The sequence below is a fragment of the Carettochelys insculpta genome, chromosome 1, assembly GCF_033958435.1.
Source record: "Carettochelys insculpta isolate YL-2023 chromosome 1, ASM3395843v1, whole genome shotgun sequence".
Lineage (NCBI taxonomy): Eukaryota > Metazoa > Chordata > Testudines > Carettochelyidae > Carettochelys > Carettochelys insculpta.
In genome coordinates, this window is record NC_134137.1 from 3119128 (window position 1) to 3132190 (window position 13063).

Below are 13063 nucleotides of genomic sequence, written 5' to 3' on the forward strand. Positions count from 1 at the left end.
GACCCAAACGCAGCCGCAAGTGCACAAGTGGGGCTTTGACAGCAAACCGGCACCAGCCTCACGGATACGAGGGGCCTGTGAGTGGAAGGGGAGTGGGGCTGGATGAGGAGGTCTCCGGAGGATGCCGTCCTCTCCCAAATGGGCCTCCTTCCCCTTGGAGTTTCTCTGAGTGTTCTGGTTAGAGGACTGGGGCAGGCTGGTTCCCCTGGATGAAATGTTTCCTGAACCAGGCCGTGCTGGTTTGGGGTCAGGGGACGGTTTGTCCCTTGTTATGAAGATGCTCCCAAACATGATCTCTCTCTCTCTCTCTCTCTATCCTCCAGTCCACTGAAGTCCATCTTTCCCTTCCCTTTCTAACACAACCCTTCCCGCACATACCTCCTTCTCTCTGCCACTTCAACCGTGCATCCCACCCTAGGTGCTTGTTACAAACACACAAGCAGCCGTTGTTCCATTGTCTTCAGTGGCAATAGCAGGTGTAACTCTCTGAATGGCTACATCTGGGCGCTGCTCTGGCTGGGCAGGAAGTGGTGAACATTCATCTGGTTACTGAAAGAGGTCAAATGAAATCCCTGGACATTACTATGAAGAAACCTGCAGCTGCCAGCAGCACCATGTTGACTAGAAACCTGTCTGGAGATTTTTCTGGGCAGGTGTCCACTCTGTAGACAGGGATGGTGGCTGCTCAAAAATTGTGGGTGCTTGTACAGTGGCAGGAGCTGCTGTGTTCCATTCTGAAGACGTTGTGGGAATGTCAGGGCAAATCTGTACATGTGTAGAACAATGGTTACCTCAGGTCCAGGACATGAGAGGGGTAACGGTGGTGAAGGGAGACACTAAAGGAACTCCAGGTTGATGTTTTTAGTGCTTACTGTCTCCAGCAGCTTCTCCAAACAATAGTCTATAAGGCTATGTCAGCCTACATTATATATCTTGTTTTTGTAGATTAAGCCTATATATATTTTCATATTTTGTAGATTAAGCCTATCTATACCTATACCTATCTCTCTCTCTCTCTCTCTCTCTCTCTCTATGTATATATATATATATATATATTTACACACATATATCTTGTTTTGGTAGATTAATGTTATATAATTTGTTTATATCTGCTATTTACTTCTACCTTTCAATGTTTTATACCATTTTAACAGTAATGCAAGAAGGCTAAGGGGGTCATACTCTGTAAGACATTAACTCTAGGTAGGTAGGGGTGGGCATCTCAAATTTTCCAGACAGAGATGGATAAGGAGGAGTGCATCTGTATTGCCAGGCATTAGTTTAGCTAGTAGAAGGCACTGTTATATTGTGTGGTGTCTGAGGTTGTCAGGATGTTATGGCCCTGTCAGACCAACTGTCATGTTTACTGCCAAGTGACGGAGAAGGTCACCAAGAACTGTCAGGTGGTTTCTTTTGTTATGTTATGTTGATGTCGCTCTTTCACCCTAACCCACACGTAGAAACAAACAGGACTAAGTCTTCCACTGACTCAGCTGTCACCTCTCCGGGAGGTGGATTCCCTATGCTGACAGGAATTCCTGCTGCTCTCTGTCTTAGTTCGAAGCTAACTCTGATGAGATGATTCCAGTCATCGAAAAGAAGCGCGCTGCACTCCTGGAGTACAAACGCTCACCGAGCCAGAGTACCCAGCAAGCACTTAGAGAGGCCAGAAGAACAGTACAGAAGACAGCCAGGTGCTGTGCCAACAACCACTGGCTCCAGTTATGCAGCAGCATCCAGACCTGTGCCGACTTTGGTAATCTCAGAGGAATGAACGAGGGTATGAGGAAGGCATTAGGACCCACCCAGAACAAGATGGCACCTCTGAAATCCAAATCTGGTGAAGTCATCGCTGACAAAGCCAATTGCTGACAAAGCCAAACAGATGGAGCGCTGGGTTGAGCACTACTCCGAGCTGTACTCACGCGAGAATGTTCTGGTTGACGCAGCCCTCGATGCCATCGAGCTCCTACCAGTGGTTGTTAAGCTACATTGGTTCTTTGTTGTATCTTTGAAAAGTTTCAATGAAGCTTGAAGGAATTTTATTTTAGTATAGGTACTGTACCTTTTCATTTCCGTTTCACCTAACCTTCTCATTTTTGCATAGTTCTTTCCACTTTCTAACGTTATGGTCACTCTTTCCAAACTCTTTTGTTACAGTTACCTGTTTGACCAGCTCCTGAACTCCACTCAGAAGTAAATCAAGAATTGCATCTCCCTTGGGGGGTTCCTGTCCTAGCAATCATTTAAGGTGTCAAGAAATTTTCTCTCTGCATCTAATCCTGAGGTGACAAGTACCCAGTCAATATGGGGATAATTGAAATCCCCTAGTATTATTCTTTTTTTTTTTTTTTTTAATTTTGAGTGCCTCTCTAATTTCCCTTGCCATTTCATAGTCACTATCATGCTCCTGTTCAGGTGGTTGAAGGTATATCCCTACTGCTATATTTTTTTATTAAAGCATGGAATTTCTATCCAGGGAGATTCTGTGGAACCTTTTGGTTTATTTAAGGTTTTTCCTTCATTTGATTCTACATTTTCTTTCACCTACAGGGCCACTCCCACATCTGCACAACCTGTTCTGCCCTTCTGATATATTTTATACTCCAGCATGATTGTGTCCCACTGATTGTCCTCATTCTACCAGGTCTCTCTGATGCCTGTTATGTCAATACCTCCTCTAATAAAAGGCACTGTAGTTCACCCATCCTGTTATTTAGACTACAAGAATTTGTGTATAAGCACTTTAAAAGCTTGTCACTAATTATTTGTCTGCCCTTTCCTGATTCTTTTTTATGAGACTGTTTCTCTTTTGATCCAGCTCCGGCTTTATCCTCTTGCACCCTCTCCTCCTGACTAAAACCTAGAAAATTTCTATCAATGGGCTCTCCTCTAAGAGAAGTCTCTGTCCAGTCCACATGCTCCTGTGCACCAATCGGCTTTTCCCCATTACTTCATTTGAAAACTGCTCTACGACCTTTTAAATGGTAAGTGCCAGCAGTCTGGTTCCACTTGAGTTTAAGTGGAGCCCACCCTTCCTGTACAGGCTCCCCCTATCCCAAACGTTTCTCCAGTTCCTAATAAATCTAAATTCTTCCTCCCTGCACCATCATCTTATCCACACATTGAGACTCTGAGGTTCTTCCTGCCTACCTGGCCCTGCACATGGAACAGGAAGCATTTCTGAGAATGCCACCGTAGAGGTCGTGGATTTCAGTCTCTTTCCTAGCAAGCTAAATTTAGCCTCCAGGACATGTCTCCTACTCTTCCCTATGTCATTGGTACCTCCGTGTCTCACAACCACAGGCTGTTCCCCAGCACTACACATAAGTATATCTAGATGATTTGAGAGATCTGCAACCTTCACTCCAGGCAGGCAAGTCACCATATGGTTTTCCCAGTCATCACAAACCCAACTATCTATGTCTCTAATGATCCAATCACCCACTAATAACACCTGCATCTTCCTAACAACTGGTGTTCCCTCCCCCAGAGTGGTTTCTTCAGTGTGCGAGAATACCCTAACATCTGTTGGTAGTATTATCCTCTGTTTCCCTTGACTGCTCTCTTCCCCTGAGAATTTCATCCTCCTTAACAGCACTGAGGCTGTCAGAGTGGAGGTGGGACAGGATTTCACTGTCCCAGAAAGCCTCATAAACAAATCTCTCTGCCTCCCTTGGCTCCGTCACCTCAGCCAGCCTGGACTCCAGAGCCTGAGGGTCAGGAGCTCCTTGCACCAGCTGCACACACACAACAACCGCCCACAGGACAAATAATCATGCATGTTAGTCCCCACTCTGCTGCTGGTTTCTGCCTACATTTCCTCCTAAGAATAAATTTCATTATATATTGGGCTTTTATTTAAATATTTGGGATATAGATTTATAACATTTTACATCTAAAGGTGGTCAGAAGTAACTGGTGCCCTCTAAGTGCACCCTCTAAACTCTCCTCTCAAAACTCCCTCCTTTAGCAAATGCCCTGTTCACAAGCTCTTGAGTTCTTATGTTTTTAATTTCTTCTCTTGTTTGATGCAGTGACATTATCTCCTGAGGTATTACATCTCTGAATCAACCACATGCATGTCCAAGTGTCCTCCATGGGCCACTCACAAGCATGCAAGATCAGATCCATTGTTCATATGTCCCAGAATCATTTGCACTGACTATCACAGTGACTGATTGGAGGCCTCAGCTGCAGTTGGTGCAAAGATTTATGGGAAACGTTGGAGGTATAAAGTCAATGGGGCTGACTGCAGAAGCAGGGACAAAGCAGAGGGCCTGGGGAAGAGATTAATTATGAAAACACACGGGCTGGGGGACGGGAGACAGGAAGCAGCAAGGAACAGGGACAATCAGGTGTTTGCCCACAAAAGCTCATGCTTCAAAATATCAGTTAGTCTATAAGATATCATGGGATTTCTTGTTGTTTCCGAAGATACAGACAACTCGGCTACCCCTCTGATCCTGGAGAAGGGTGAGAAAATGTGCCGGTGCCTGGGACATTGGGCATAAGCATGAGAACCAGACTCTTAGAAAACTTCCCAGCCCAGCTTGACAAAGCACAGGTTGGGATGATTCACTTGGGGTTCTCTCTACTTTGACCTGGGAGCTGGACTAGATAAACTGCTGAGGTCTTTTCTAACCTTCATCATCTAAGATTCCATGGAAACCCCACTGACATCTTGTCTGTCATTGTCCACAGCATCCAGGCTCCCAGGCCTCATTCATTATAGGCATACAAAGATATACTGGAGGTGTCCATCTGGGCAGAGTACAGGGCCCCAGGGAAGCACTTAGCTCTATACATGTTGGTTTTTTTGTTTTTTTTTTGCTCGGTACAAATTGATGCAAAATCTCCCCGTGAAACCGACAACTGTTATGACATCTTGCTATCTTGTTGATTGGCCACATGGGTCCAGGCCCTGCTTCAAGCTTCCTGGGCCAGTGTTAATCAGTCCTACTGTGGCCTTCTGCTATGTTTACCATCCAGCTTGCTAATGCTAATTGGATTCATGTGCAGCATTGCACCCCTGGGAGGGGAACTGACTGGAGGAAAAACAAAAACAAAACAAAAACCCAAGAGCTTTAGACACTTTTAACTCGAACTAGTTTTTATGGCAGGCCAGAAAAAAAATGGCCAAAGGGCTCTCACTATATTGTCAGGGCTCCCATCTCTGTAATGGCAGGGGCCTAGAGCCAAATGCTACGCACATGGTGGGTGCTCTTAGCTCTTCCTCTGCACCCATCCACAGGAAGAGAATTTCAGTCTCGGGCAGCAGTGGAGAGCCTGACAGCTGCACAGGAGTGAAGTCATCCCTGACCTCACCCCCCAAATTCGCACAAGTGGGTGACTTGGGGGGTGGCCCTGTTTGCTACTCAGCCATGTCCAGAAATGGGTCTTTGGCCATGACAATTCCACCAGGCGAGCCAAGCAGGGACCGGTGCCTGGCGGGCAGTCAGGCTAGGAGGTCAGTGTGCTAAATCCCCAGGTGTGTGTGATGGAGGGAGCTCTCCATAGGCCCAGATGACCCTCACTCCAAGCCAGTGTAATGTCATGGAGCTGCATTCTCTGTGGCTAGGGACTGTCGCAGGGCTGCTCGGGTTTCCACCCCCAACTGCTCTTTGGCATCAATGGAATTAATCTTGATCTGTGGGGCAGGGGGTAGGGGGGCAGTGCAGGAGATCAGAATTGTGTCTGGTAGCTTTGCCCATCCCTGGCTGTAGGGCTTGGGAAGTCTGCCTCAGACAGGCCCTGACTGCAGTGGCTCCCACACAGTGCGAACTCTTGAGTAGCATCTGGTGCGGCAAGGAGCAGGCCGATGCTGATCCAGGACACGGGGTCCAGTCTCAGCTACCACCCATTTACCCCAACTCTCCCGTGCGTGCAGCACACTCAGCCAGCTCTCCGGGCTGGTGAAATTCTGGTTGGCCTAGGAGCCATACATCCCTCATCCCGCCCTGCCCTGCATCACTCGCGTCCAGGCCCTCAAATGCTGCTTCCATCAAGCAAATACCTGACGGCGCCTATGGATGCTGGGCTGCCTCTCAGTGCTCTGAGGGGTAGTTAGACTCAATGGGTCCATCTCTATTGCAGCACAGACACAAGGGGGCAGCACTCACGGCCCGCAGAGCAGGGCTCCCCTGGCCTCTGGCCTCAGGGCTGAAATAGTTCTGTGTACAAGAAGAAAGCTGCAACCTGAGACTCATCCCTTCAGAAGCCCAAAACACCATATCCCTCTCCCACCCCAAACCCTGTCTTCATGGCCACACAACGAGACTCAGAAGACTTCAAATTTTACAGGTAAGTGTCAGGAAATGTCACTGCCATCGACAATCCAACAGACAATATTTCTAACATAATAATCGAAATAGCTCAGCACCGTTTGAAACGGGCTTCTTGTGAACTTCTCACCGTTTGGAGGCAGGATGCTGTGGACACACACACTCTTTTCTGCCCCCTTCACAGTTTTCTGCAACCGCAAAAATAATGACAAACGTCAATTAAAAATTCTCAAATCCCTCCCCATTTTTACAACTATGGAAATGCAAATTGATACTAACTGAAGCAATACTTCAAAATACAAATTGGCATGACCATTAAACTGATTCCCAAGGAAATCCAAGTCTGCCATGCCTATGAACTGTCCACACTCGCACTGAAACACCTTGAAACAGTGTTTACTACCATACCCAGTCCCAGGAGTCCTTATATGCCTCAGAACGTGCAGACATACCTCCTGCACACATACTGACTGTGCCAAATCTTAGACACCTCAAAACACACAATTCTGGGCCCCCACACCCTCTGCCCCCACACACACGCACCACCACTGCCATTGCATACCTCAAAAATATAGTCCTTTGACAACTCCCATACACTGACACACCCCATCCCTACACACCTCAAAAAGTGTTCTTCCTTGTGCCCTCCTCCCCAACACACTGACCTCCCCGCAGCACTACACACCGCAAAACATGCAGTTCTATGGACCCAGCACACTCAGACACAGGCCAGGCTCTGCACACTTCAAATCACACGTGCCTATGCCCCACACAGGCCCTTACCCACCCCAAGGGTATGGCCTAAAATGTGCAGTCTTGTGCTTCACACAGGCTTTATATCTTGTGGTGTTTGTCTCAATCTCTGAATTACCTTCAGCCCTAATTCTTTCCCAGGGACCTGCAGGTGATGGTGAGTTTCACCCACCTAGCTCCTGGGATACTGGCCTTTGTGGAATAAATTGCCAAGGGAGGTTGTGGAATCTCCATCGCTGGAGATATTTAAGAACAGGTTAGATAGATGTCTGTCAGGGATGGTTTAGATAGTACTTGGTCCTGCCATTGGGGCAGGGGGCTGGACTCGATGGCCTCTCGAGGTCCCTTCCAGTCCTAGTGTTCTATGATTCTATGATTCTATTCAGGGCCTTGGTGCAGGAGGATATCATAACATCAGCTGGAAAGGACAACCCAGCTCCGATGTTCTGTCTCTTCTATCATTAATGTTCGATATGTACCTCTCTGGTACGTGTCTCTGAAGCACATGACTTTAACGTATAAGCACTTGGTTGTCTGGGTGTTCATGAGTTGCAATGACTTTCTCTGCTCAGTTTGCAATCTCTGCCTCTTCTTCTTCTGGTTCTCCAGCTGCCATCTGCAGAATTTGCTTTGCTGCCTTCTGAGAAACAAACTGTCGTTGTCAATGGTTTATGCTGAGCTCTCCACTATGGCTCTGGATTGGAGATGACTTGGACACAGGCCCACCAACAGGATTGGGTAAAGGGAGCATTTGCTCTGGGCCTGGCCTTTCAATGAGGCTCAGACCTCCGGGCAGTGGAGCTGCTCCTGTGGCAATGGTGGCTGCCAGAATTCCAGGGCCCTTCAAATGACGGAGCAGCGTTGCTCTGCTCCTCTGTGTGGCTCTGGGTATAAAGGGGTTGCAGCACTACGATCTGAGAAGTGATAAGGGCTGATTGGCCTAAGTTCCACCCCTTCTACTGTTGACCTCACCCTTTCTGGGGATGCAGAACCAAGTGCCCAACTCCAACTTACCCCGGGGTCCGCGGTGGCTGTTGGCCCTGCTGTGACAGACTCAAGGAGCTCTATCTTCTTAGCTGAAAACACAGGAAGATAAGGTGTGACTTGATAAAAAATGATTAGGGCTGGAAGTTTGGGTCAGACAAATTTAGGCAGGAAATAAAGTACACCTTTTTAACGAGAGGCTCATTAAACACGGCAACTATCGCCGGAAGGCTGTGTTGGATTCGCCATCAACTTTTTTTTTTTTTTCTTCAATTCCAGTTTGGAGGTTTCCCTTAAAGATCTGCTGCCAAAAACATTTTTGGGAGAACTTTGTTGGACTAGATGACTACCACAGTCCTTTCTGACCTGGGAATCTATGAATCCAGAAACTCGTTTTCACAGAGCTTTCACCAGAACAGAGCAGAGTCCAAAACCTTATCAGGGGATTCCTGTGCTTCTGGGATACTTTCTGTGTCAATGGCTAAGACCAATATTAACAAATATTATTTGTATAGCAGGTACTTGGAAGCAGCTGAGGTGGTGTCTCATTATCAGACAAGAAATGATCACATTCTCCTGACACCATTCACTTCTGTGTGTATTTTCAGACTTCCTCAGCTGCAGCAGTGGCCCATAGAGACCAGTCCACAGCTGTCGAGAAACCTCCATGGGGACACCCGTCAGCCGTGGATAAAGCTATTCCCATTATTTAGTGCCAGCAGAAGGAGGTCTCCTGCTCTTGGAGCCAGATTCATCCTCATGAGTGGAGGATTGGACTTTGCATTGTCTCACTGCAAGGAGGATTGCCGGTGAGTCTTGGGGAAACTGAGTTCCTTATGGCTGAGTCTCTTCAGCCCTTACGCATTGGACTCAGCTGGCTCACAGGTGTATGCTCTGTTGACAAGGCAGTCCGGCCACTCTCCTGACAAAATGTCCAACCAGGAGCACAGCAGATGGCTGTCTAAGGTCCTGGAAACACTGTCTGTCAGCAGAAGGTCCCCTGGAACTTCCAGACAGGCCTCTCTTTCTGTCGACAGAGGTGTTATTCCTCATGGGGAGTGGGATAAGGCTGAAGACAAAAGTGCTGCATTCCACCCATATGCTGTCAGCAAAACACCATGGTAATCCAGACGCTCCCCAGATTTTGTCAACAGAACCTTCTAGTCTAGACATAGCCTCTCTGTTGGGTGCTGGTCACACCACTTTCCTGGCTATGCAGGGTGTTAATATGCACGTGTTGGGGAAGCTTGTGCTCTTCCCATAACTCTGTCCCCCACTCCGAAGTCTCCCACACTTTGACCGGCTTAGGCATTACAGAACAGGAGGTGTCAAAGGGTCTGTGGGCAGCGCTGGCAGAAAGCAATGTGCATTTGTAATATTATTTTGAAGGAGACTCTCTCCATTTTTAAGCATTTGCAATTTCTTTATTAAACTAGATTTCTGCATTTTTCACAATTATGGGATGATTTCTTTAATTTTGTCCAAAGATTACAAGTTGCAGGAAATCACTGTGTGTGTCCGACAATAAATATGCAATGATGGCAGAGGCTGAGATTAAAGAAGCTGAAGTTTTATAACCATGAAAATACAAATTGTCAAAACATACTAAGTGAGGAGTCAAAGCGAATGCTCATAACGTCTCAAGCAGCGATTATCATCTTTTGTTCTGTAGGTTTTTATAGTTTGACAAGAACCTGAGTCTAAAAGATGCATGAAAGTCCTAATGCTTCCCTAGGTACATGTTTTATTTCCCTTCGGAGGTATTAACATGGGTAGCTGACTTGGTTATCTAAGGTAGCTCAGCTCTGGAGGAGGGTTTTTAAAAGACAAATTTTGTGTTGTTGGTATTTGAGTGAAATCTGTCCCTGAACTCCATTTCCAACAGGCTGGTGAACATTTAACCTGCCTATTTTTTGCAGCATATTGATGATTCATCTCTGTATAACTGACTTCCTCAAACCCATTGTCTTGACCTCTTTTACTCTGGCTTGTACCAGACTTTGCACTGTGCTTTTCCAGGCATGTCCAATGTTATTCTTTAGTCTGTGCCTGGCTCTCTCCTTGATCAGAATGCAACATTTGCTGCTGCTGCTACTTGTGCTAATAGCCTCTTTGAATGCAGAGCTTGTTGTCACAGCAAAGAAGTTCAAGGGCTGAGATGCAGCATGGTATTGTGATTAGGGCAGGGGGCTAGAGAGCCACGCTCGGTTCCTAGCTCTTTAGTTGACCTTTTCTGTGACCTTGGGAAACTCAGCTCTCGGTGCCTCTGTTTCTTCTCCTCCCTTGTGTCTGCTATTTAAATAGAAATCTCTGGGTCTGGGACTGATTCTCAATCTGCACCTTGACATTGCCTCAGCACAATGGGCTCCCAGTGCCAGGGTTGGCATGTAGGCATAACAGCGCAAAAATATGAGTCATCTTGTAGAGAAAAATGCACCTGCTGCTGTTATAATAAACCACAGCACAAAGACCGTGGCCCACACTGATGTGAGACTCACCAGCATTTTCTAATTAGCCTTCTTCTCCCAAGGCTACTTGGGCTGTCATCCTTTTTTTCCTTTAGCTGCATGTTTGTCTCCAGGAGGGTTTGGCTAATGGGTTAATTCAGCCATTAGCCCAGCAGCTGTAATAACATTATCCCCCTCTCTGTAGAATCATAGAACACTAGAACTGGAAGGGACCTCAAGATGTCATTGAGTCCAACTCCCTGCTCTCTCAGCAGGACCAAGCATGGTCTAGACCACCCCCCGATAGGTGTCCATCTAACTTGCTCTTAAATCTCTCCCATGATGGAGAATCCACAACCTTCCCCGGTAACGTATTCCAGTGTTTGACCTGCTTGACAGTTAGCAAATTTTTCCTAATATCCAACCTAAACCTCCCTTGCTGCACTTTGAGCCCATTGCCTCTTGCGCTATCCTCAGAGGCCAAGGAGAACATTTTTTCCCCCTTCCTCCTTGTAACCCTCTTTAAGGTACTTGAAAACCACTATCAGGTCCCCTCTAAGTCTTCTCTTATCTAAACTAAACAAGCCCAGTTCTTTCAGTCTTCCCTTATAGCTCATATTCTCGAGACCTTTGATCATTCTTGTTGCTCTTTTCTGGACCCTCTGCAATTACTCCACATCTTTCTTGAAATGTGGTGCGCAGAAATGGACACCGTACTCCAACTGAGGACTAACCAGCACAGAGCAGAGCAGAAGAAAGACCTCTCGTGTCTTGCGCATGATACTCCTGTTAATGCAGCCCTGTTTATGCATTTGCCTATTTCTTGTTTCCTTTACCTGTTTTTAGGGACAGGCCAAAAGGGAGAGGACGAAGGCTGTGCTGATTCTCAAAGAAGGATATACAACTCCCCACCACACCACATTCTTCTCACTCATGCTGAACAGACAAACCCAGACCTGGACAGGGAATCGAATCTCAAAGGGGAAAGAGACAGACCGTACTGCTACGGTATCTAACCCCAGTGACTCTGTGTATTTGCCTGACCTAGGACTGGGGCTGAGCTTGCAATACAGACCTTTGGTCCACTATTTAATGATTCTCAACTGGGTTTTCCGGAAAATGAATATCCCTCATGGGTTCTTTGCTACTTGTTTTCAGGGAGGCAGCTCTCCCTGCGCAGGTCAGAGAAAAACAGCAAGTCATGTCATGTAAAAACTCCAGCACCCACTACCAGCCTGCTGCCTTCCTGCTGATTGGCATCCCAGGACTGGAGGAGGCCCAGTTTTGGATCGCCTTCCCTTTCTTCATCATGTATGTCATTGCCGTGGTGGGAAATGCCATTGTTCTCTTCATTATAAAGACAGAGCCAAGCCTGCATGAGCCCATGTACTTTTTCCTGGCCATGCTGGCCATCACCGACCTGGTCCTGTGCACGTCCACCATTCCCAAAATGTTGAGTATCTTCTGGCTGGGCTCCAGGGAGATCGGGTTCCATGCCTGCCTTACCCAGATGTTCTTCGTCCATGCCTTCTCCTCGGTGGAGTCAGGTGTGCTCATGGCCATGGCCTTGGATCGCTACGTGGCCATCTGCTACCCCCTCCGACACTCCAGCATCCTGTCTGTCCCAGCCATAGTGACCATGGGCAGCCTGGTGCTGGCGCGTGGGGTGCTTATGATGAGCCCCTTCTCCATTATTGTGCACAGGCTGCCCTTCTGCCAACACTGTGCCATCTCCCACTCATACTGCGAGCACATGGCCATGGTGAAGCTGGTGTGTGGGGACACTACAGTCAGTGTCATTTATGGCCTGTTTGTGGCTTTTATGGTGGTGGGGTTTGATGTGCTTATCATTTCTGTGTCCTACGCTATGATCCTGCAAGCTGTACTGAGGCTCCCGTCCACAGACGCCCGTCTCAAGGCCTTCAGCACCTGTGCATGTCACTTGTGCATCATCCTGGCATTTTACATCCCCGCCCTCTTCACCTTCCTAAACCACCGCTTTGGCCACAGTGTCCCTCAACATGTCCACATCATAGTGGCCAATCTCTATCTGGTGGTTCCCCCTATGTTAAACCCTATTGTGTATGGGGTGAAAACCAAACAGATCCGTGAGAGAATATTCCATTTCTTCCAGAAGAAATGAATCTGAGCAATGTCTAGTTTAATGTAGGGATATAAAACACTCTTCACCATGGTTTCTGATCCATTCAGGATCGTCAGTTTTATGTGATGTTAAGCATATCACAATGGACTCCAGGTGGGCTCCGTCTTCCCTTCATTCCCAAAGAAGGCATCTGGCCAGATAACTTTGGTGTCTAAGAACTAATGTGAGATGTAAACCACTTCCTTTAGATCTCACAGTGCCCACATCTTCACTGGTGGATGGCTCATTGGTGTTCTTCTCTGTGCATCTCCGACATCCATCACTCCAACAATTTGTTGTAAGACAAAAGCAATATGAAGAAATTACATGGACACAGTAGGTCCCACACAACCATATCTCTTACATATATTCCACTATTCATTGCACAAGTGGAGCAATGTGTCCAGTTCTGGCCACCAAATTTCAAGAAAGTTGTGAAGAAATTTGAGAGA

At 47.1% G+C, this 13063-nt stretch overlaps 1 protein-coding gene across 1 annotated transcript; it reads left to right on the top strand.

Moving 5' to 3' along the window:
- The first annotated feature begins 11669 nt into the window (after positions 1-11669).
- On the top strand, positions 11670-12611 carry LOC142001996 (olfactory receptor 52R1-like). Its single transcript, XM_074977726.1, has one exon. It carries the CDS (start codon positions 11670-11672, stop codon positions 12609-12611), a length of 942 nt encoding a protein of 313 aa, XP_074833827.1.
- Positions 12612-13063: the final 452 nt, after the last annotated feature.